General features: G+C 46.9%; 1 protein-coding gene across 1 annotated transcript in view; it reads right to left on the bottom strand.

The window, feature by feature from the left end:
- The window catches only part of LOC128687111 (cysteine-rich motor neuron 1 protein), a gene marked incomplete in the record, with an annotated part of 166032 nt that overhangs the window by 113598 nt on the left and 25459 nt on the right, over window positions 1–26975 (bottom strand). Inside the window, 1 exon segment of the mRNA XM_070098432.1 lies at window positions 16538–16959. Coding sequence (XP_069954533.1) covers window positions 16538–16685 — 148 coding nt within the window.

Here is a 26975-nt window from a genome sequence, read left to right as displayed (position 1 = left end):
TAGGGAGGGAGGAGGATGGTAGAAGAGGGGTAAACGAGGAGAGAGAGAGAGAGAGAGAGAGAGAGAGAGAGAGAGAGAGAGAGAGAGAGAGAGAGAGAGAGAGAGAGAGAGAGAGAGAGAGAGACAGAGAGAGAGAGACAGAGACAGAGACAGACAGAGACAGACAGACAGAGAGACAGAGACAGAGAGACAGACTGACAGACAGACAGATACACAAATAACCCGCACATAAAAGAGAGAAGCTTACGACGACGTTTCGGTCCGACTTGGACCATTGACAAAGTCACACAATGTGACTTTGTCAATGGTCCAAGTCGGACCGAAACGTCGTCGTAAGCTTCTCTCTTTTATGTGCGGGTTATTTGTGTATCGTTCCAGTCACGGTATTGTGCCTTTTTTGTTATTTATAGACAGAGAGAGACGTTTCGGTCCGATTTGGACAAATTGAATAGTCACGCAACACCACCCACAGAGACAGCACCAACAGACAGGCACCAATATATACAGCACCAAAAGGGACAGCACCAACAGAGACAGCACCAACAGGGACAGCACCAACAGAGACAGAAACCCAGACTTACATCTCAAGGGAAAGCACTTTCCAAGATGGTCCTAAGAAGGGAGTTTAAGGCCCTCGTAGCCTGCATACTGGAGGTTCTGACCCCATTCCTGGCCAGTGTCAACACCACACAAGCTTGAAGGTTCCTCTAGATGGCTCAAACAGCATTTGATCCTATCTAGAGCCACTTGATTAACCAGCCTGGGGAATTAGTCCCAGAGTTTGAGATCTCTTTTGTTTTTGTTGAAGCGATATAGAGGATCGGACACTGTCGCTCGTTTAGAGCAGTATAGACGGTTGGAAGCTTTCAATACTACTTATATAGCAGTATAGAGGATTGAATGCTTTCAATACCAATTTTAGAGGAGTAAATGCTTTCAATACCACTTATAGAGGATTAAATGTTTTCAATACTACGTATAGAGGATTGAATGCTTTCAATACCACTTATAGAGGATTAAATGCTTTCAATACCACTTATAGAGGATTGAATGCTTTCAATACCACTTATAGAGGATTGAATGCTTTCAATACCACTTATAGAAGATTGAATGCTTTCAGTACCGATTTTAGAGGAGTAAATGCTTTCAATACCACTTATAGATTGAATGCTTTCAATACTACGTATAGAGGATTGAATGCTTTCAATACCACTTATAGAGGATTAAATGCTTTCAATACCACTTATAGAGGATTAAATGCTTTCAATACCACTTATAGAAGATTGAATGCTTTCAATACCACTTATAGAAGATTGAATGCTTTCAATACCACTTATAGAAGATTGAATGCTTTCAGTACCACTTACAGAAGATTGAATGCTTTCAATGCCACTTATAGAGGATTGAATGCTTTCAATACCACTTATAGAGGATTGAATGCTTTCAATACCACTTATAGAAGATTGAATGCTTTCAATACCACTTATAGAAGATGAATGCTTTCAGTACCACTTACAGAAGATTGAATGCTTTCAATGCCACTTATAGAGGATTGAATGCTTTCAATACCACTTATAGAGCACTACAGAGGATTGGAATCTTTCAATACCACTTATAGAGGATTGAATGCTTTCAGTACCACTTACAGAGGATTGAATGCTTTCCATACCACTTATAAAGGACTGAATGCTTTCAGTACCACTTATAGAGCAGTATATACTCAGACGTATATGTGATTGTGCACGTATAATCTGACGTTATATATTACGTCATTACACTGTTATCTTGCAACTGCGCACACACACACACACACACACACACACACACACACACACACACACACACACACACACACACACACACACACAGCGACAGTACGAAAACGACATAGCATCGAAAGTCAAGTCTGACCCGAAACTGCTGTACAGCCACATTAGGAGGAAGACAACAGTCAAAGACCAGGTGATCAGGCTGAGGAAAGAAGGTGGGGAACTCACCAGAAGCGATCAAGAGGTATGTGAGGAACTCAACACGAGATTCAAGGAAGTATTCACAGAAGAGACAGGAAGGACTCTGGGAAGACAACACAGAGGGGAACACCAACAGCGAATATACCAACAAGTGTTGGATGACATAAACACAACTGAGAAGGAGGTGCAGAAGCTGCTAAGTGACCTTAGAGAAGGAGCAGAGATGCTGTGTGCCGCTAACCACAATCTTCAACACATCCCTTGAAACCGGGCAACTACCTGAGGTATGGAAGACGGCAAATGTAGTACCCATTTTTAAAAAAAGGAGACAGAAAAGAGGCACTAAACTATAGACCAGTGTCACTGACATGCATAGTATGCAAAGTAATGGAGAAGATTATCAGGAGGAGAGTGGTGGAGCACCTGGAACAGAACAAGAGTATAAACTCCAGCACGGATTTATGGAAGGCATATGCTGTGTCACAAACCTACTGGAGTTTTATAATAAAGTAATAAAAGTAAGACACAGGAGAGAGGGGTGGGTTGATTGCATCTTCTTGGATTGCAAGAAGGCCTTCGACACAGTTCCTCACAGGAAATTGGTGCAGAAACTAGAGGATCAGGCGTGTATAACAGGAAGGGTGCTGCAGTGCATCAGAGAATACCTGACAAGGAGGCAACAGCGAGTCATGGTACGTGATGAGGTATCACAGTGGGCACCTGTGACGAGCAGGGTCCTACAGGGGTCGGTCCTAGGACCAGTGCTATTTCTGGTATACTTGAATGACATGGAAGGGTTAGACTCGGAAGTGTCCCTGTTCGCAGATGATGTTAAGTTAATGAGAATTAAATCAGATGAGAATCAGGTGGGACTTCAAAGAGACCTGGACAGGCTGGACACCTGGTCCAGCAACTGGCTTCTCGAATTCAACCCTGCCAAATGCAAAGTCATGATGATAGGAGAAGGGCAAAGAAGACCTCAAACAGAGTATAGGCTAGGTGGCCAACGACTGCAAACCTCGCTCGAGGAGAAAGATCTTGGCGTGAGTATAATGCCAAACATGTCTCCAGAAGCACACATCAACCAGATAACTGCTGCAGCATATGGGCACCTGACAAACCTGAGATTAGCATTCTGATACCTAAGTAATGAATCTTTCAAGACACTGTACGCCATGTACGTCAGGCCCATACTGGAGTATGCAGCACCAGTTTGGAACCCGCACCAAGTCAAGCACGTTAAGAAATTAGAGAAAGTGCAAAGGTTTGCGACAAGGCTAGTTCCAGAGCTAAGGGGAATGTCCTATGAAGAAAGGTTGAGGGAAATCGGCCTGACTACACTGGAGGACAGGAGATATAGGGGAGACATGATAACAACATACAAAATACTGCATGGAATAGACAAGGTGGACAGAGACAAAATGTTCCAGAGAGGGGACACAGAAACAAGGGGGTCACTCTTAGAAGTTGAAGACTCAGATGAGCGACAGGGATGTTAGGAAGCATTTCTTCAGCCATTGAGTGGTCAGGAAGTGGAACAGTCTGGCAAGCGATGTAGTGGAGGTAGGAACCATACATAGCTTTAAGATGAGGTATGATAAAGCTCATGGAGCAGGGAGAGAGAGGACCTAGTAGCATTCAGTGAAGAGGCAGGACCATGAGCTGATTCTCGACCCCTGCAACTACAATTAGGCGAGTACACACGAGTGTGTGTGCACGCATGCGCGTGCACACACACACACACACACACACACACACACACACACACACACACACACACACACACACACACACACACACACACACACACATACACACATTCACACACACACACATACACACATACACACATACACACATACACACACACACACATACACATACACACACACATACACACATGCACACATGCACACACACACACACACATACACATACACACATACACACATACACACATACACATACACACACACACACACACACACACACACACACACACACACACACACAGGGAGAGTGACCTAGTAGCGATCAGTGAAGAGGCGGGGCCAGGAGCTCGGACTCGACCCCCGCAACCTCAACTAGGTGAGTACAACTAGGTGAGTACACACACATACACACACACATACACACACACATACACACACACATACACACACACATACACACACACACACACACACACCAGCACGTAGTATTGGAGAAGAAACTGAAGGTATGGTACACCAACGCTGATGGAATAACGAATAAGTGGGAGGAGTGGCACGAAAGAATCAAAGAGGCATCACCGAACATCATAGCTCTCAGAGAAACCAAGCTCACAGGAATGATAACAGATGCCATCTTTCCAATGGGATATCAGATCCTGAGGAAAAACAGTGAGAACAGAGGGGGTGGAGGAGTGGCACTGCTCTTCAAAAACCTATGGGATTTTGATGGGCTGGAGAGGAGACAGAGGAGAAGCAAGAGACTACATAACAGGAACACTTCAGTCCGGAGGTCCCAAGGTGGTAATTGCAGTGATGTATAACCCACCACAGAACTGGAACACCTCATGAACCAACAGGGCGACTACCTGAGGTATGGAAGACAGCAAATGTAGTCCTAATTTTAAAAAAAAGGAGACAGACACGAAGCATTAAACTACAGACCAGTGTCACTGACATGCACAGTAAGCAAAGTCATGGAGAAGATTATCGAGAAGAATGGTGGAACAAATTGAAAGGAATGAGCTTATCAACGACAGCCAGCACGGTTTCAGGGACCGGAAATCCTGTGTCACAAGCCTACTGGAGTTCTATGACAGGGTGGCAGCAGTAAGACAAGAGAGCGAGAGGGGTGGGTAGATTGCGTTTTCTTGGACTAAGAAGGCGTTTGACACAATCCCACACAAGAGATTAGTGCAAAAGCTGGAGGACAAGGCAGGGATAACGGAAGGCACTACAATGGATCAGGGAATACCTGTCAGGAAGACGACAGCGAGTCATGGTACGTGACGAGGTGTCAGAGTGGGCGCCTGTAACGAGCGAGGTTCCACAGAAGTCAGTCCTAGGACCGGTGCAGTTTCTAGTATTTGTGAACATGACGAAAGGAATATACTCCGAAGTGTCCCAGTTTGCAGATGATGTGAAATTGATGATAAAAATTCAATCGGACGAGTACTAGGAAGAACAAAAAAGGGATCTGGACAGCCTGGCCCAGCTGGCTCCTTGAGTTCAACCCCACCAAGTGCAAAGTCATGAAGATTGGGGAAGGGCAAAGAAGACCGCAGACGGAGTGCAGTCTAGGGGACCAAAGACTACAAACCACACTCAAGAAAAAGGATCTTGGGGTGAGTATAACACGTAGCACATCTCCTGAGGCGCACATCACCCAAATAACTGCTGCAGCATATGGGCGCCTAGCAAACCTAAGAACAGCATTCCGACATCCTAATAAGGAATCGTTCAAGACCCTGTACATTGTGCACGTTAGGCCTATCCTGAAGTTTGAAGCACCAGTTTGGGACCCACACCTAGCCAAGCACGTAAGGAAACTACAGAAAGTGCAAAGGTTTAACTAGACTAGTCCCGTAGCTAAGGGGTATGTGCTACGAGGAAAGGTTCAGGGAAATCGACCTGACGACACTGGAGGACAGGAGAGATGGGGGGGATATGATACCTGGATAACAATATATAAAATACTGAGAGGAATTGACAAGGTGGACAGAGACAGGATGTTCCAGAAATGGGACACAGTAACAAGGGTTCACAGGGAGAAGTTGAAGACTCAAATGTTATGAAGTATTTCTTCAGTTATAGAGCTGTCAGGAAGTGGAATAGTCTGGGAAGTGATGTAGTGGAGGCAGGATCCATACATAGCTTTATTAAGAAGAGGTATGATACAGCTCATGGAGCAGGAAGTGGCCTAGTAGCGATCAGTGAAGAGGGGGGGGGGCAGGAGCTCACTCGACCCCTGCAACCACAAGTAGGTGATCACACACACAGAAAGTATTTCTTGAGCCACAGAGTTGTTAGGAAGCGGAATATTCCGGCAAGCGATGTAGTGGAGTGGAGGAAGGAACCATACATAGTTTTAAGACGAGGTATGATAAAGCTCATGGAGCAGGGAGAGGGAGGACCCAGTAGCTGTCAGTGAAGAGGCGGGGCCAGAAGCTAAGTCTCGATCCCAGCAACCACAATTAGGCGAGTACAATTAGGTGAGTACACACACACCCTGAGGTACGTTTGTCTTCTCTGAGGATGAGGGTCCCCAGTAAAGTTCTAGAACTAGTACCTGCCTTTATTATATAATCTTGTCATAATAGGTGTGCCATGTAAAGTCTAGAAAAAGACTTGAGAAGTGAAGCAGGAAGTGGTGATCTCTGAGGACCTGATCAATATTCACCAGGAAGTATCAGCACCTCACGGTCACACAGCTCCCACACTCGAATATGCCAGGTAATCAGGTTTAATTATTCAAAGAGGAGAGCAGTCCCTGTTTCTTGGATCACGAGCCCTAGCTGGCATCAAGGCGCCCTCAAGAGATCAATAGTATATGTATATATAAAAAAAAAAAGTCTCCCGTAGGCTAGGCTTTGTTATTGTTCAGTATTTACATCACAGTACGACACTTTGAGGTGCGCGAGGGAGGCCTTCATGCCCAAAGGGCTTTTGATCCGGGAAATTAATTACTCTCTTCTTTCTCGGATCAATTCAGATTACCCGTTATTCTTCAGCCGCTGCGTGAGCCCTATGGGTTTTAACGCTAGCTTAAGGATATAGTATTAATTATAAAATGATTGAACGTCTGGCAGCGTCCGCCACGAATGTTGCCAAATGGGTCTTCCATATTATATTTTAGAGACTTGTCACATTATAAAATTTAAAGCCCCATGAATACCTAGATACCTCTAATCGGTGTTAGAGATAGAGCTAATATTACCGTCAGCCAGGCACGACAACGAGCCGGTAAAAGAGGGATTAGAATGGGAAGAAAGCTCGTAGAGACGGGGGATATGGCGGACGCCAGCTCTGGCAACCCTGACCTTGGCGCCGGCGTCAGCACGAAAAAGCAACCAGCTTTTTCAGAATGCTAAATATACCTCCCTTGTGGCACACCTGCAGTGACCGCTGCTTCTGTGAATGAACTATACAATCTGGTACAATCCTCCCACCCGGCCCACCCACCCATCTCTTGTTTACATTGTCGGAGGGTAAAAGACTAGTGAGAATGCCACCCTGGAGAACCTTCTCCTACGTGTGCACCTTGGAGAACCTTCTATCCTACGTGTGCACCTTGGAGAACCTTCTATCCTACGTGTGCACCTTGGAGAACCTTCTCCTACGTGTGCACCTTGGAGAACCTTCTATCCTACGTGTGCACCTTGGAGAACCTTCTATCCTACGTGTGCACCTTGGAGAACCTTCTCCTACGTGTGCACCTTGGAGAACCTTCTATCCTACGTGTGCACCTTGGAGAACCTTCTATCCTACGTGTGCACCTTGGAGAACCTTCTATCCTACGTGTGCACCTTGGAGAACCTTCTCCTACGTGTGCCTACGTGTGCACCTTGGAGAACCTTCTATCCTACGTGTGCACCTTGGAGAACCTTCTATCCTACGTGTGCACCTTGGAGAACCTTCTATCCTACGTGTGCACCTTGGAGAGCCTTCTATCCTACGTGTGCACCTTGGAGAACCTTCTATCCTACGTGTGCACCTTGGAGAGCCTTCTATCCTACGTGTGCACCTTGGAGAACCTTCTATCCTACGTGTGCACCTTGGAGAACCTTCTATCCTACGTGTGCACCTTGGAGAACCTTCTATCCTACGTGTGCACCTTGGAGAACCTTCTATCCTACGTGTGCACCTTGGAGAACCTACGTGTGCACCTTGGAGAACCTCCTCCGTGCGCACCTTGGAGAACCTTCTATCCTACGTGTGCACCTTGGAGAACCTTCTATCCTACGTGTGCACCTTGGAGAACCTTCTATCCTACGTGTGCACCTTGGAGAACCTTCTATCCTACGTGTGCACCTTGGAGAACCTTCTATCCTACGTGCGCACCTTGGAGAACCTTCTATCCTACGTGTGCACCTTGGAGAACCTTCTATCCTACGTGTGCACCTTGGAGAACCTTCTATCCTACGTGTGCACCTTGGAGAACCTTCTATCCTACGTGTGCACCTTGGAGAACCTTCTATCCTACGTGTGCACCTTGGAGAACCTATCCTACGTGTGCACCTTGGAGAACCTATCCTACGTGTGCACCTTGGAGAACCTTCTATCCTACGTGTGCACCTTGGAGAACCTATCCTACGTGTGCACCTTGGAGAACCTATCCTACGTGTGCACCTTGGTGCACCTTGGAGAACCTTCTATCCTACGTGTGCACCTTGGAGAACCTTCTATCCTACGTGTGCACCTTGGAGAACCTTCTATCCTACGTGTGCACCTTGGAGAACCTTCTATCCTACGTGTGCACCTTGGAGAACCTTCTATCCTACGTGTGCACCTTGGAGAACCTTCTATCCTACGTGTGCACCTTGGAGAACCTTCTATCCTACGTGTGCACCTTGGAGAACCTTCTATCCTACGTGTGCACCTTGGAGAACCTTCTATCCTACGTGTGCACCTTGGAGAACCTATCCTACGTGTGCACCTTGGAGAACCTTCTATCCTACGTGTGCACCTTGGAGAACCTTCTATCCTACGTGTGCACCTTGGAGAACCTTCTATCCTACGTGTGCACCTTGGAGAACCTTCTATCCTACGTGTGCACCTTGGAGAACCTTCTATCCTACGTGTGCACCTTGGAGAACCTTCTATCCTACGTGTGCACCTTGGAGAACCTTCTATCCTACGTGTGCACCTTGGAGAACCTTCTATCCTACGTGTGCACCTTGGAGAACCTTCTATCCTACGTGTGCACCTTGGAGAACCTTCTATCCTACGTGTGCACCTTGGAGAACCTTCTATCCTACGTGTGCACCTTGGAGAACCTTCTATCCTACGTCCTACGTGTGCACCTTGGAGAGCCTTCTACGTGTGCACCTTGGAGAACCTTCTATCCTACGTGTGCACCTTGGAGAACCTTCTATCCTACGTGTGCACCTTGGAGAACCTTCTATCCTACGTGTGCACCTTGTGTGCACCAAGGAGAGCCTTCTATCCTACGTGTGCACCTTGGAGAATCCTACGTGTGCACCAAGGAGAGCCTTCTATCCTACGTGTGCACCTTGGAGAACCTTCTATCCTACGTGTGCACCTTGGAGAACCTTCTATCCTACGTGTGCACCTTGGAGAACCTTCTCTCCTACGTGTGCACCTTGGAGAACCTTCTATCCTACGTGTGCACCTTGGAGAACCTTCTATCCTACGTGTGCACCTTGGAGAACCTTCTATCCTACGTGTGCACCTTGGAGAACCTTCTATCCTACGTGTGCACCTTGGAGAGCCTTGTATCCTACGTGTGCACCTTGGAGAACCTTCTATCCTACGTGTGCACCTTGGAGAGCCTTCTATCCTACGTGTGCACCTTGGAGAACCTTCTATCCTACGTGTGCACCTTGGAGAACCTTCTATCCTACGTGTGCACCTTGGAGAACCTTCTATCCTACGTGTGCACCTTGGAGAACCTTCTATCCTACGTGTGCACCTTGGAGAACCTTCTATCCTACGTGTGCACCTTGGAGAACCTTCTATCCTACGTGTGCACCTTGGAGAACCTATCCTACGTGTGCACCTTGGAGAACCTATCCTACGTGTGCACCTTGGAGAACCTTCTATCCTACGTGTGCACCTTGGAGAACCTTCCTACGTGTGCACCTTGGAGAACCTTCTATCCTACGTGTGCACCTTGGAGAACCTTCTATCCTACGTGTGCACCTTGGAGAACCTTCTATCCTACGTGTGCACCTTGGAGAACCTTCTATCCTACGTGTGCACCTTGGAGAACCTATCCTACGTGTGCACCTTGGAGAACCTATCCTACGTGTGCACCTTGGAGAACCTTCTATCCTACGTGTGCACCTTGGAGAACCTATCCTACGTGTGCACCTTGGAGAACCTTCTATCCTACGTGTGCACCTTGGAGAACCTTCTATCCTACGTGTGCACCTTGGAGAACCTTCTATCCTACGTGTGCACCTTGGAGAACCTTCTATCCTACGTGTGCACCTTGGAGAACCTTCTATCCTACGTGTGCACCTTGGAGAACCTTCTATCCTACGTGTGCACCTTGGAGAACCTTCTATCCTACGTGTGCACCTTGGAGAACCTTCTATCCTACGTGTGCACCTTGGAGAACCTTCTATCCTACGTGTGCACCTTGGAGAACCTTCTATCCTACGTGTGCACCTTGGAGAACCTTCTATCCTACGTGTGCACCTTGGAGAACCTTCTATCCTACGTGTGCACCTTGGAGAACCTTCTATCCTACGTGTGCACCTTGGAGAACCTTCTATCCTACGTGTGCACCTTGGAGAACCTTCTATCCTACGTGTGCACCTTGGAGAGCCTTCTATCCTACGTGTGCACCTTGGAGACCTTCTATCCTACGTGTGCACCTTGGAGAACCTTCTATCCTACGTGTGCACCTTGGAGAACCTTCTATCCTACGTGTGCACCTTGGAGAACCTTCTATCCTACGTGTGCACCTTGGAGAACCTTCTATCCTACGTGTGCACCTTGGAGAACCTTCTATCCTACGTGTGCACCTTGGAGAACCTTCTATCCTACGTGTGCACCTTGGAGAACCTTCTATCCTACGTGTGCACCTTGGAGAACCTTCTATCCTACGTGTGCACCAAGGAGAGCCTTCTATCCTACGTGTGCACCAAGGAGAGCCTTCTATCCTACGTGTGCACCAAGGAGAGCCTTCTATCCTACGTGTGCACCTTGGAGAACCTTCTATCCTACGTGTGCACCTTGGAGAACCTTCTATCCTACGTGTGCACCTTGGAGAACCTTCTATCCTACGTGTGCACCTTGGAGAACCTTCTATCCTACGTGTGCACCTTGGAGAACCTTCTATCCTACGTGTGCACCTTGGAGAACCTTCTATCCTACGTGTGCACCTTGGAGAACCTTCTATCCTACGTGTGCACCTTGGAGAGCCTTCTATCCTACGTGTGCACCTTGGAGAGCCTTCTATCCTACGTGTGCACCAAGGAGAGCCTTCTATCCTACGTGTGCACCTTGGAGAACCTTCTATCCTACGTGTGCACCTTGGAGAGCCTTCTATCCTACGTGTGCACCTTGGAGAACCTTCTATCCTACGTGTGCACCTTGGAGAACCTTCTATCCTACGTGTGCACCTTGGAGAACCTTCTATCCTACGTGTGCACCTTGGAGAACCTTCTATCCTACGTGTGCACCTTGGAGAACCTTCTATCCTACGTGTGCACCTTGGAGAACCTTCTATCCTACGTGTGCACCTTGGAGAACCTTCTATCCTACGTGTGCACCTTGGAGAACCTTCTATCCTACGTGTGCACCTTGGAGAGCCTTCTATCCTACGTGTGCACCTTGGAGAACCTTCTATCCTACGTGTGCACCTTGGAGAACCTTCTATCCTACGTGTGCACCTTGGAGAACCTTCTATCCTACGTGTGCACCTTGGAGAACCTTCTATCCTACGTGTGCACCTTGGAGAACCTTCTATCCTACGTGTGCACCTTGGAGAACCTTCTATCCTACGTGTGCACCTTGGAGAACCTTCTATCCTACGTGCGCACCTTGGAGAACCTTCTATCCTACGTGTGCACCTTGGAGAACCTACTATCCTACGTGTGCACCTTGGAGAACCTACTATCCTACGTGTGCACCTTGGAGAACCTTCTATCCTACGTGTGCACCTTGGAGAACCTTCTATCCTACGTGTGCACCTTGGAGAACCTTCTATCCTACGTGTGCACCTTGGAGAACCTTCTATCCTACGTGTGCACCTTGGAGAAACTTCTACATACAACACCACATTACCAACCTCTCCCCAGCTTGATGCTTCAGGGTATAATAAAATATATTCATAGAGGTACACATAAGTACAATTATCGTAGTATAAATTACCCAACAGGATAACCTCAAAAAAACAAAAGTCGAAAGTGACTTTTAATAACAATAATCTTCATTTCTACCAGTACATGATACAACTTATACAGACCATAGCTGACACCTATGACATACTATATAGAAACTCCCTGGTTATGTAGAGCATTTCCTGCAACTTCGCTTTTGTCCCCCCAAGATGCCACCCACACCAGTCCACTAACACCCAGGTGCCTATTTTACTGCTATGTGATCAGTGACAGCAGGTGTGTTAAGGAAACACGTCCTAATGTTTCCACCCGTACCGGGGATCGAACCACCAAGTTCATTGTGTGAGCCGAATGCAATACCATTTGGGTCCTTGTCGCTTAGTTATCGTAAGATCTTACGCTCTTACGATAGCTAGATGGGAATTATGGTGACTATGCCGAATTAGGTTTAAGAACTGACGACTAGGCTTTTGATTATAAACTGAACTGACTGCCCTCTTAATGGCGCTAAAGGTAACTTAGGATAATGAGCTTCACCTCCTGATCAGTAATGAGTCTATGTCATTACTGAAGGAACTTAATTTGTATAATAACTCGAGCATCTTGCCCATTGTAGAAGCCAAGGATAGATATTACAAACTGGATTGATTACTATCCTAGGCGCCCACAGGATGGGTATGGGGTGCATAATAAACATATTAAACTAAATTACTATCCTAACGATAATGAAATTGACTTCCTGATCATTAAAGATTCTGTCATCACTGAAGACACTTGATTTGCATAATGACTCGAGCAACTTGCCCATTCGAGAAGCCATGTTATAGATAGTCGAAGAATTAGACACACGTTCAACATCTGGGTATCTCTATTATAGACATGCTTCCAACCAGCGCTTCATCACTACAACTTAGTACATAGTTCTTCTGTCTACCAACTATGTCCTTGAATTTGTATTGATAAAGTCACTGGATGGCGACACGTCTACAATAAACCCAGATATTGCACGTGTCTAATTCTTAGTTGTGGGTATTGTATACCAAACATATACAACTATATACTCAAAAACAAAGAGAAAGGAATTAACGTATAATTCTCAAGGATTCCATCACACAGTGAATTACACCCTCATAATCAAGCTAAAAAAAATAACCCAATTAATTACCTTGACGGCAAAAGCTGAACATAACTTTAGTACGTGTAAATCATTAGATAAAACATTAGAAGAGAAACAGTGACTCTCAATAACATAGTAATCCACTTAACTGAACTCGCACGCTCTATTATTTACTTAATATACTTAATATATGATAGTCTAAACATGTTATCAGGCTTTTGTATGCACTTGAAAGTGGAAAAACGCTATATTCCGCTTTAAAGCGATTTTTCACTCCACATCAACAACCCGGAACTTAACCTGCTGTATAAGTGGGGCCCTCCTGTACAGCAGTAGCCCAGAACCTAACCTGCTGTATAAGTACAGCAGTAGCCCAGAACCTAACCTGCTGTATAAGTACAGCAGTAGCCCAGAACCTAACCTGCTGTATAAGTACAGCAGTAGCCCAGAACCTAACCTGCTGTATAAGCGGGGCCCTCCTGTACAGCAGTAGCCCAGAACCTAACCTGCTGTATAAGTGGGGCCCTCCTGTACAGCAGTAGCCCAGAACCTAACCTGCTGTATAAGTACAGCAGTAGCCCAGAACCTAACCTGCTGTATAAGTACAGCAGTAGCCCAGAACCTAACCTGCTGTATAAGCGGGGCCCTCCTGTACAGCAGTAACCCAGAACCTAACCTACTGCATAAGCGAGGCTCTCCTGTACAGCAGTAGCCCAGAACCTAACCTGCTGCATAAGCGAGGCTCTCCTGTACAGCAGTAGCCCGGAACCTAACCTGCTGTATAAGTGGGGCCCTCCTGTACAGCAGTAGCCCAGAACCTAACCTGCTGTATAAGTGGGGCCCTCCTGTACAGCAGTAGCCCAGAACCTAACCTGCTGCATAAGCGAGGCTCTCCTGTACAGCAGTAGCCCGGAACCTAACCTGCTGTATAAGTGGGGCCCTCCTGTACAGCAGTAGCCCAGAACCTAACCTGCTGTATAAGTGGGGCCCTCCTGTACAGCAGTAGCCCAGAACCTAACCTGCTGTATAAGCGAGGCCCTCCTGTACAGCAGTAGCCCAGAACCTAACCTGCTGTATAAGCTGGGCCCTCCTGTACAGCAGTAGCCCAGAACCTAACCTGCTGTATAAGTGGGGCCCTCCTGTACAGCAGTAGCCCAGAACCTAACCTGCTGTATAAATGGGACCCTCCTGTACAGCAGTAGCCCAGAACCTAACCTGCTGTATAAGTGGGGCCCTCCTGTACAGCAGTAGCCCAGAACCTAACCTGCTGTATGAGTGGGGCTCTCCTGTACAGCAGTAGCCCAGAACCTAACCTGCTGTATAAGTGGGGCTCTCCTGTACAGCAGTAGCCCAGAACCTAACCTGCTGTATAAGTGGGGCCCTCCTGTACAGCAGTAGCCCAGAACCTAACCTGCTGTATAAATGGGGCTCTCCTGTACAGCAGTAGCCCAGAACCTAACCTGCTGTATAAGTGGGGCTCTCCTGTACAGCAGTAGCCCAGAACCTAACCTGCTGTATAAGTGGGGCTCTCCTGTACAGCAGTAACCCAGAACCTAACCTGCTGTATAAGTGGGGCTCTCCTGTACAGCAGTAGCCCAGAACCTAACCTGCTGTATAAGTGGGGCTCTCCTGTACAGCAGTAGCTCAGAACCTAACCTGCTGTATAAGTGGGGCTCTCCTGTACAGCAGTAGCCCAGAACCTAACCTGCTGTATAAGTGGGGCCCTCCTGTACAGCAGTAACCCAGAACCTAACCTGCTGTATAAGTGGGGCCCTCCTGTACAGCGGTAGCCCAGAACCTAACCTGCTGTATAAGCGGGGCCCTCATGTACAGCAGTAGCCCGGAACCTATCCTGCTGTATAAGCGGGGCCCTCATGTACAGCAGTAGCCCGGAACCTATCCTGCTGTATAAGCGGGGCCCTCATGTACAGCAGTAGCCCGGAACCTATCCTGCTGTATAAGCGGGGCCCTCATGTACAGCAGTAGCCCGGAACCTATCCTGCTGTATAAGTGGGGCCCTCATGTACAGCAGTAGCCCGGAACCTATCCTGCTGTATAAGCGGGGCCCTCATGTACAGCAGTAGCCCGGAACCTATCCTGCTGTATAAGCGGGGCCCTCATGTACAGCAGTAGCCCGGAACCTATCCTGCTGTATAAGCGGGGCCCTCCTGTATGCTAATCCCTGGATCCCATTATATGCTTCAGTAATACTCTAACTACCACGCATGGGATGATGAGTGAGGGATGCATACTAAAGACATGAATCTGACTAGTTAACATGAAATAAATGAACTTTAACCCAGTTCACACTTGTATTGAACTAGGAACGTGATCATTTTTTAGCGACTAACAAATCCTTGCATTATGTTGATGAGGATTTTGATTGTTAAACAAAACGGGTCTACATTTTGTTCGTGTCAATTGGTAGTGCACTTGGCTCACACACTAAAGTTCGTGGTTCGATCCCTGGTACGGGTGGAAACATTAGGATGCGTTTCCTTAAGACACCTGTTGCCCCTGTTCACCTAACAGTAAAATTTGCACCTGAGAGTTAGTGGATTGGTGTGGGTGGTATCCTGGAGACAAAATTAACTTAAGTTGCGGGAAATGCTCTGCATAACCAGGAAGTTTCTGTATAGTATGTCACTGATGTCAGCTATGGTCTGTATAAGTTGTATCATGTATTTGTAGAAATTATTATTATTATAATAACATGTGGGAAGCTATCTAGCATTATTATTATTATTATTATTATTATTATTATTATTATTATTATTATAACATGTGGGAAGTTATCTAGCAGACAAACTTAAGGATGCAGTAATTTCCATATATAAATGTGAGTTACATGACACTAAAAACGAAGTTAAACCGGAAGACTTGATCAAGAGGACGAAGGTTAGGTTAGGCAAGATCAGTCAGGACACAGGACAAGTGTTTCCTGACGCGTTACTTAGTCATATGATGACCCACAACTGGAGCATTTGGTCATCTGACCGAGGCCTTCCACTGGCTTACCACTCCTCCACCACTTTAAAAATTAAGAGTGTGAGCTTCATATAGAACTGACTTGGCTTACAACACTGACGCTTACGACATTGATGTTGAGACTCTAGAGTGTGAAGTATTGTTGCCTGAGACGAATCCCTCACTGTAAGGAACTGACTGGCTGCTTGGTTTGTTAATGGGGGGTTAAAACCTATCGACTAAGCCTGGGTTATGGACGAGTCACATTTGTGGATATAGATGTGTCATATTTGCGGACATATGCGACAAATTTGAGAACATGGATGTGACAGATTTGAGAATATGGATGTGAAAAACTTTATTGATGTCAAATCTGCTGACATGAGTATCAAATGTGCTCACCTAGGTGTCAAATTCAAGTGCATTAAAATATCTGATAACTCTGAGAGACAAAGAGCTTACCTTTGGGGGCCAACACCCGGGACTGTGCCCGAGGCGGCGGGGGTTCAGTCTTGATTTGAGGGGAGGGCGTGTGGGTGGCTGCACCCACGCCCACCCACAACACCAGCAGCACTGCCACGCCCACACTCACCCACCTTGTTTCCCACATCTTCGGAGCAAGCACGCCTCTTGATGTTGGACGTATATAATCAAGGCTCGGAGGTAGTTTCTGTTGGTGCTACCGCTTCCACCTTCTCATCCACCACTCTCTCCTTAATCTCTCTTTCTCAGTTTATCTTAACACTGTGTTAATCACACATCATGTTCTAATCATGCTCCTTAATTATGTTTCTTAATGATATACCTGAGAGTTAAATATGTATCTGATCAATGATTAATACAAATTTTCTTAAGAGTATCTCTCTGGTATTGTTCTCGCTTATCTGAAATGTAAACGTTTTTTATATAGTTTTAAAGATTATAAAACTACTGGAGATGCTTGCAGTAATTGATAGTGGTTGTGAGGATAGTGGTTGTGAGGATAGTGGTTGTGAGGTTAGTGGTTGTGAGGTTAGTAGTGGTTGTGAGGATAGTTGTGAGGATAGTGGTTGTGAGGATAGTGGTTGTGAGGATAGTGGTTGTGAGGTTAGTGGTTGTGAGGATAGTAGTTGTGAGGATAGTGGTTGTGAGGATAGTGGTTGTGAGGATAGTGGTTGTGAGGATAGTGGTTGTGAGGTTAGTGGTTGTGAGGTTAGTGGTTGTGAGGATAGTGGTTGTGAGGTTAGTGGTTGTGAGGTTAGTGGTTGTAAGGATAGTGGTTGTAAGGATAGTGGTTGTGAGGATAGTGGTTGTGAGGTTAGTGGTTGTGAGGTTAGTGGTTGTGAGGATAGTGGTTGTGAGGATAGTGGTTGTGAGGATAGTGGTTGTGAGGATAGTGGTTGTGAGGATAGTGGTTGTGAGGATAGTGGTTGTGAGGATAGTGGTTGTGAGGTTAGTGGTTGTGAGGTTAGTGGTTGTGAGGATAGTGGTTGTGAGGTTAGTGGTTGTGAGGATAGTGGTTGTGAGGTTAGTGGTTGTGAGGTTAGTGGTTGTGAGGATAGTGGTTGTGAGGATAGTGGTTGTGAGGTTAGTGGTTGTGAGGATAGTGGTTGTGAGGTTAGTGGTTGTGAGGATAGTGGTTGTGAGGTTAGTGGTTGTGAGGATAGTGGTTGTGAGGATAGTGGTTGTGAGGATAGTGGTTGTGAGGATAGTGGTTGTGAGGATAGTGGTTGTGAGGATAGTGGTTGTGGGGTTAGTGGTTGTGAGGATAGTGGTTGTGAGGATAGTGGTTGTGAGGATAGTGGTTGTGAGGTTAGTGGTTGTGAGGATAGTGGTTGTGAGGATAGTGGTTGTGAGGATAGTGGTTGTGAGGATAGTGGTTGTGAGGATAGTGGTTGTGAGGTTAGTGGTTGTGAGGTTAGTGGTTGTGAGGTTAGTGGTTGTGAGGTTAGTGGTTGTGAGGATACTGGTTGTGAGGATAGTGGTTGTGAGGATAGTGGTTGTGAGGTTAGTGGTTGTGAGGTTAGTGGTTGCGAGGATAGTGGTTGTGAGGTTAGTGGTTGTGAGGTTAGTGGTTGTGAGGTTAGCGGTTGTGAGGTTAGCGGTTGTGAGGATAGTGGTTGTGAGGATGGTGGTTGTGAGGTTAGTGGTTGTGAGGTTAGTGGTTGTGAGGTTAGTGTTGGCAATAACAATGGTGGTAATGATGCCTGTAGATTGTGGTGACTAATGGTAGTGGTAATGACAGTAGTTGTAACAAGTAGTCATGATTGAGTTTTTGGTTGTGATGGTAGTTGTGATGTATACGATGGTGGTGCTGGTTGTGTTTATGTTGGTGGTAGTGGTGGTGGTTGTGTTTGTGATGGTAGTTTTGATGTTGACGATGGTTGTGGTTGTGATGGTAGTGTTCATAGCGATAGTGGTAGTACATCAAGCCACAATGAACGGCAGTCATATTAAGAACGAAGAACGAGCGGGCGGCTGACTCCAACCATGGTGTCTCTCTAAATAAAAAAAAATGTTTAACAACAAAATAAACAAATAAAAAAAACAGACCGAAGCACGTCTGGCAACGAGGTGACCGAGAAACACGTCTGGCAGAGAGGTGACCGAGAAACACGTCTGGCAGAGAGGTGACCGAGAAACACGTCTGGCAGCGAGGTGACCGAGAAACACGTCTGGCAGAGAGGTGACCGAGAAACACGTCTGGCAGCGAGGTGACCGAGAAACACGTCTGGCAGAGAGGTGACCGAGAAACACGTCTGGCAGCGAGGTGACCGATAAACACGTCTGGTAGAGAGGTGACCAAAAACACGTCTGGCAGCGAGGTGACTAAAAACACGTCTGGCAACGAGGTGACCAAGAAACACGTCTGGCAACGAGGTGACCGAGAAACACGTCTGGCAGAGAGGTGACCGAGAAACACGTCTGGCAGCGAGGTGACCAAAAACACGTCTGGCAGCGAGGTGACCAAAAACACGTCTGGCAGCGAGGTGACCAAGAGCTAGAAACGTTGAAATATAAACGTTTGAAGACTCCTGCTCATATATGGAATAAAATATATAGACGCACGACTGAACAACAAAATACCTGTATCAAAAAGATGAACAAAACTAAAAGCTTGACTGAACAAAATAAACAATAAAACAAGTACATGAACGAGCGACAAATATATGAACGAACAAACATATGAATGAACAAATTAATGAATGAACACATGAATGAACAAATTAATGAATACATGAACCTGAATGAACAAATGCATGAACATAAAAGAACACATGAATGAACACATGAACTACAAACACATGAACGTAAGTGAACACACGAATTAACAAACGAACACATGAACAACAGAAGAGAACAAACACAAAACAAGGAGAGAGAAAACGGGTCGAGGAATCTTGCTGGTGACTGTGTTTGTGAGTGTTGGTGACTGTTGGTGACACTGTTGGTGACAGTGTTGGTGACTGTGACAGTGTTGGTGACTGTGACAGTGTTGGTGACTGTGTGACAGTGTTGGTGACTATGTGACAGTGTTGGTGACTGTGACAGTGTTGGTGCTGTGACAGTGTTGGTGACTGTGACAGTGTTGGTGACTGTGACAGTGTTGGTGACTGTGTGACAGTGTTGGTGCTGTGACAGTGTTGGTGACTGTGACAGTGTTGGTGACTGTGACAGTGTTGGTGACTGTGTGACAGTGTTGGTGACTATGTGACAGTGTTGGTGACTGTGACAGTGTTGGTGCTGTGACAGTGTTGGTGACTGTGACAGTGTTGGTGACTGTGACAGTGTTGGTGACTGTGTGACAGTGTTGGTGACTATGTGACAGTGTTGGTGACTGTGACAGTGTTGGTGCTGTGACAGTGTTGGTGACTGTGACAGTGTTGGTGACTGTGACAGTGTTGGTGACTGTGTGACAGTGTTGGTGCTGTGACAGTGTTGGTGACTGTGACAGTGTTGGTGACTGTGACAGTGTTGGTGACTGTGACAGTGTTGGTGACTGTGTGACAGTGTTGGTGACTATGTGACAGTGTTGGTGACTGTGACAGTGTTGGTGCTGTGACAGTGTTCTTGACTGTTTGTGACAGTGTTGGTGACTGTGTGACAGTATTGGTGACTGTTGGTGACAGGGTTGGTGACTGTTGGTGACAGGGTTGGTGACTGTGTGACAGTGTTGGTGACTGTTGGTGACAGTGTTGGTGACTGTGACTTGGTGACAGGGTTGGTGACTGACAGTGTTGGTGACTGTTGGTGACAGGGTTGGTGACTGTGTTTGTGACAGTGTTGGTGACTGTGTGACAGTGTTGGTGACTGTTGGTGACAGGGTTGGTGACTGTGTGACAGTGTTGGTGACTGTTGGTGACAGGGTTGGTGACTGTGTGACAGTATTGGTGACTGTTGGTGACAGGGTTGGTGACTGTGTGACAGTATTGGTGACTGTTGGTGACAGGGTTGGTGACTGTGTGACAGTGTTGGTGACTGTTGGTGACAGGGTTGGTGACTGTGTGACAGTGTTGGTGACTGTTGGTGACAGGGTTGGTGACTGTGGCAGTGTTGGTGACTGTTGGTGACAGGGTTGGTGACTGTGTGACAGTGTTGGTGACAGGGTTGGTGACTGTTGGTGACAGTGTTGGTGACAGGGTTGGTGACTGTGACAGTGTTGGTGACAGGGTTGGTGACTGTGACAGTGTTGGTGACTGTTGGTGACAGGGTTGGTGATTGTTGGTGACAGGGTTGGTGATTGTTGGTGACAGTGTTGGTAACTGTATTGAGGACAGTGTTGGTGACAGTGTTGGTAACTGTGTTAGTGACTTTGTTAGTGACTGTGTTGGTGACTGTGTGGAGGACAGTGTTGGTGACAGTGTTGGTGACTGTGTTGGTGACTGTGTTGGTGACTGTGTTGGTGACTGTGTGGAGGACAGTGTTGGTGACTGTGCTGGTGACTGTGCTGGTGACTGTGCTGGTGAAAGTGTTGGTTAATGTGTTTACCTGGAGTTTACCTGGAGAGAGTTCCGGGGGTCAACGCCCCCGCGGCCCGGTCTGTGACCAGGCCTCCTGGTGGATCAGAGCCTGATCAACCAGGCTGTTGCTGCTGGCTGCACGCAAACCAACGTACGAGCCACAGCCCGGCTGATCCGGAACTGACTTTAGGTGCTTGTCCAGTGCCAGCTTGAAGACTGCCAGGGGTCTGTTGGTAATCCCCCTTATGTGTGCTGGGAGGCAGTTGAACAGTCTCGGGCCCCTGACACTTATTGTATGGTCTCTAAACGTGCTAGTGACACCCCTGCTTTTCATTGGGGGGATGGTGCATCGTCTGCCAAGTCTTTTGCTTTCGTAGTGAGTGATTCTCGTGTGCAAGTTCGGTACTAGTCCCTCTAGGATTTTCCAGGTGTATATAATCATGTATCTCTCCCTCCTGCGTTCCAGGGAATACAGGTTTAGGAACCTCAAGCGCTCCCAATAATTGAGGTGTTTTATCTCCGTTATGCGCGCCGTGAAAGTTCTCTGTACATTTTCTAGGTCGGCAATTTCACCTGCCTTGAAAGGTGCTGTTAGTGTGCAGCAATATTCCAGCCTAGATAGAACAAGTGACCTGAAGAGTGTCATCATGGGCTTGGCCTCCCTAGTTTTGAAGGTTCTCATTATCCATCCTGTCATTTTTCTAGCAGATGCGATTGATACAATGTTATGGTCCTTGAAGGTGAGATCCTCCGACATGATCACTCCCAGGTCTTTGACGTTGGTGTTTCGCTATATTTTGTGGCCAGAATTTGTTTTGTACTCTGATGAAGATTTAATTTCCTCATGTTTACCATATCTGAGTAATTGAAATTTCTCATCGTTGAACTTCATATTGTTTTCTGCAGCCCACTGAAAGATTTGGTTGATGTCCGCCTGGAGCTTTGCAGTGTCTGCAATGGAAGACACTGTCATGCAGATTCGGGTGTCATCTGCAAAGGAAGACACGGTGCTGTGGCTGACATCCTTGTCTATGTCGGATATGAGGATGAGGAACAAGATGGGAGCTAGTACTGTGCCTTGTGGAACAGAGCTTTTCACCGTAGCTGCCTCGGACTTTACTCTGTTGACGACTACTCTCTGTGTTCTGTTAGTGAGGAAATTATAGATCCATCGACCGACTTTTCCTGTTATTCCTTTAGCACGCATTTTGTGCGCTATTACGCCATGGTCACACTTGTCGAAGGCTTTTGCAAAGTCTGTATATATTACATCTGCATTCTTTTTGTCTTCTAGTGCATTTAGGACCTTGTCGTAGTGATCCAATAGTTGAGACAGACAAGAGCGACCTGTTCTAAACCCATGTTGCCCTGGGTTGAGTAACTGATGGGTTTCTAGATAGGTGATGATCTTGCTTCTTAGGACCCTTTCAAAGATTTTTATGATATGGGATGTTAGTGCTATTGGTCTGTAGTTCTTTGCTGTTGCTTTACTGCCCCCTTTGTGGAGTGGGGCTATGTCTGTTGTTGGTGACTGTTGGTGACTATGTTAGTGACAGTGTCGGTTACTGTGTTGAGGATCATGTTGGTGACAGTATTGATGACAGTGTTGGTGACAGTGATGGTGACTGTGCTGAGGACAGTGTTGGTGATTGTGTTGGTGACAGTGTTGGTGACTGTGTTGGTGACTGTGTCGGGGACAGTGTTGGGGACAGTGTTGGGGACAGTGTTGGGGACAGTGTTGGGGACAGTGTTGGGGACAGTATTGGGGACAGTGTTGGGGACAGTGTTGGGGACAGTGTTGGGGACAGTGTTGGGGACAGTGTTGGGGACAGTGTTGGGGACAGTGTTGGGGACAGTGTTGGGGGGACAGTGTTGGGGACAGTGTTGGGGACTGTTGGGGACAGTGTTGGGGACAGTGTTGGGGACTGTTGGGGACAGTGTTGGGGACTGTTGGGGACAGTGTTGGGGACAGTGTTGGGGACAGTGTTGGGGACAGTGTTGGGGACAGTGTTGGGGACAGTGTTGGGGACAGTGTTGGGGACTGTTGGGGACAGTGTTGGGGACAGTGTTGGGGACTGTTGGGGACAGTGTTGGGGACAGTGTTGGGGACAGTGTTGGGGACAGTGTTGGGGACAGTGTTGGGGACTGTTGGGGACAGTGTTGGGGACTGTTGGGGACAGTGTTGGGGACAGTGTTGGGGACAGTGTTGGGGACAGTGTTGGTGACAGTGTTGGTGACTAATATACTACAACGGTGTTGGAGATAAATATAGTGTTGACACACAAGTTTACATCTCCTAATGCATATACACTGAGAAGTGTGTATTTGTCAGTGTATATACATTAGAATGTATCTATATACACACCGAGAGGTGTATATCTGTGTATATACACTGAGGTATACACACGGAGATGTGTTTATTAGTATTTAAGGTATTAAAGTATTCTCGGTGGGTGGTGAACAGCAGACCCGCGTTCTTAATGACCCTCGTCTGGTAGATAGTCTTCAAACCCAAAGAAACTAATTCCCCACCCCCTATAGTAACTCCACTACCAAAACTACCACAATCACTACCACAACAGCTACAAACATCTTCACTACCAACACCACCATCACCATTATTAACACCTACACTAACAACACAACCATTATCATTACCACCACCATTACTGCCTACCAACGCCACCACTACGAACACCACCACAATCACTACCAACACCACCACTACCAACACCACCACAATCACTACCAACACCACAATCAATACCACCACAACCAAAACCACCACAATCACTACCAACACCACCACAATCACCACCACAATCACTACCAACACCACCACAATCAACACCACCACAATCAATACCACCACAATCAACACCACAATCACTACCAACACCACCACAATCAACACCACCACAATCAATACCACCACAATCAACACCACCACAATCACTACCAACACCACCACAATCAACACCACCACAATCAATACCACCACAATCAACACCACCACAATCACTACCAACACCACCACAATCAATACCACCACAACCAACACCACCACAATCACTACCAACACAATACCACAACCATCACCACAATCACTACCAACACAATTAATACCACCACAACCAACATCACCACAATCACTACCAACACCAGCTGTGGCTCGTACGTTGGACTGCGTGCGGCCAGCAGTAATAGCCTGGTTAATCAGACCCTGATCCACCGGGAGGCCTGGTCATGGACCGGGCCGCGGGGGCGTTGATCCCCGGAATAACCTCCAGGTAACCAGGTAACCACCACAATCAATACCACCACTACCACCATCTTCTCACACTCCCAGTAACATAGGAAGCGCTAAACTCGTAGGGAACCACAAAGCACCTGGTAAATAGGACATCCGCTATGATGACAGGGACATTCCAATTCCCTGGATGAAGAGCCCTCCAGCAGCCCCCAGGGCCACACCCCAGAAGGGCGTACCATCAAATAAGGGTCACTGTTATGATTAAGTAAAGTGTTTATGGGTCGGGTCATACATATGGTATAACCATCATTGACACACACAGTGCCATGCCTAGCCTTGACCTCTCTCTCTCTCTCTCTCTCTCTCTCACACACACACACACACACACACACAGAAGTATTATATAGTTAATGGAGCAGGGAAAGAATGAACCTAGTAGCGATCAGCGAAGACGCGAGGCTAGAAGCTGTGAATCGACCCCTGCAAACTACAAATAGGTGAGCACACACAAACACTAAACAGGTCAAATGTGTATTTGACAAGAGCCTTTGACAGATTGTTGCCTAACACACACACACACACACACACACACACACACACACACACACACACACACACACAAGAGGTCACAGTTGGAAGTTGAAGACTCATTTGAGTCGATGGGATGTTAGGAAGTATTTCTTCAGTCATAGAGTTGTCAGGAACCATACATAGCTTTAAGATGAACTATGACAAAGCTCATGCAACAGAGAGAGGACCTAGTAGCGATCAGTGAAGAGGAGGGGTCAGGAGCTGAGTCTCGGCCCCTACAACCACAAATAGGTGAGTACAAATATACACATACACACATAAGCACAAACACACACACACACACATACGTGTGTGTACTACAACGCACTTGACCACACTAAACAAACAAACACAGCCATGAACACCCGCCACACACACACAAACAAGCAACTGCCCCAAACACAACACACACACTAATTACAGCGACCACCACCACCACTGACCACTCACAAGTTACAAACACTTGACAACCAACACCACTGACACTTACCCCAAGGTACTGAAACAAGGGTACTGCTCCAGCACCAGTTTAACCAAGGTACTGAAACAAGGGTACTGCTCCAGCACCAGTTTAACCAAGGTACTGAAACAAGGGTACTGCTCTTTAACCAAGGTACTGAAACAAGGGTACTGCTCCAGCACCAGTTTAACCAAGGTACTGAAACAAGGGTACTGCTGCTCCAGCACCAGTTTAACCAAGGTACTGAAACAAGGGTACTGCTCCAGCACCAGTTTAACCAAGGTACTGAAACAAGGGTACTGCTCCAGCACCAGTTTAACCAAGGTACTGAAACAAGGGTACTGCTCCAGCACCAGTTTAACCAAGGTACTGAAACAAGGGTACTGCTCCAGCACCAGTTTAACCAAGGTACTGAAACAAGGGTACTGCTCCAGCACCAGTTTAACCAAGGTACTGAAACAAGGGTACTGCTCCAGCACCAGTTTAACCAAGGTACTGAAACAAGGGTACTGCTCCAGCACCAGTTTAACCAAGGTACTGAAACAAGGGTACTGCTCCAGCACCAGTTTAACCAAGGTACTGAAACAAGGGTACTGCTCCAGCACCAGTTTAACCAAGGTACTGAAACAAGGGTACTGCTCCAGCACCAGTTTAACCAAGGTACTGAAACAAGGGTACTGCTCCAGCACCAGTTTAACCAAGGTACTGAAACAAGGGTACTGCTCCAGCACCAGTTTAACCAAGGTACTGAAACAAGGGTACTGCTCCAGCACCAGTTTAACCAAGGTACTGAAACAAGGGTACTGCTCCAGCACCAGTTTAACCAAGGTACTGAAACAAGGGTACTGCTCCAGCACCAGTTTAACCAAGGTACTGAAACAAGGGTACTGCTCCAGCACCAGTTTAACCAAGGTACTGAAACAAGGGTACTGCTCCAGCACCAGTTTAACCAAGGTACTGAAACAAGGGTACTGCTCCAGCACCAGTTTAACCAAGGTACTGAAACAAGGGTACTGCTCCAGCACCAGTTTAACCAAGGTACTGAAACCAGTTTACCCAAGGTACTGATAGAAGTGTTCTGCTCCAGCACCAGTTTAACCAAGGTACTGAAACAAGGGTACTGCTCCAGCACCAGTTTAACCAAGGTACTGAAACAAGGGTACTGCTCCAGCACCAGTTTAACCAAGGTACTGAAACAAGGGTACTGCTCCAGCACCAGTTTAACCAAGGTACTGAAACAAGGGTACTGCTCCAGCACCAGTTTAACCAAGGTACTGAAACAAGGGTACTGCTCCAGCACCAGTTTAACCAAGGTACTGAAACAAGGGTACTGCTCCAGCACCAGTTTAACCAAGGTACTGAAACAAGGGTACTGCTCCAGCACCAGTTTAACCAAGGTACTGAAACAAGGGTACTGCTCCAGCACCAGTTTAACCAAGGTACTGAAACAAGGGTACTGCTCTAGCACCAGTTTAACCAAGGTACTGAAACAAGGGTACTGCTCTAGCACCAGTTTAACCAAGGTACTGAAACAAGGGTACTGCTCTAGCACCAGTTTAACCAAGGTACTGTAAGCAGGGTACAGCACCAGTTTAACCAAGGTACTGAAACAAGGGTACTGCTCCAGCACCAGTTTACTGAAACAAGGGTACTGCTCCAGCACCAGTTTAACCAAGG

The sequence above is a fragment of the Cherax quadricarinatus genome, chromosome 62, assembly GCF_038502225.1.
Source record: "Cherax quadricarinatus isolate ZL_2023a chromosome 62, ASM3850222v1, whole genome shotgun sequence".
NCBI lineage: Eukaryota > Metazoa > Arthropoda > Malacostraca > Decapoda > Parastacidae > Cherax > Cherax quadricarinatus.
Note: the sequence above shows the minus strand (reverse complement) of the source record. Positions and strands in the feature narration are given on the sequence as shown.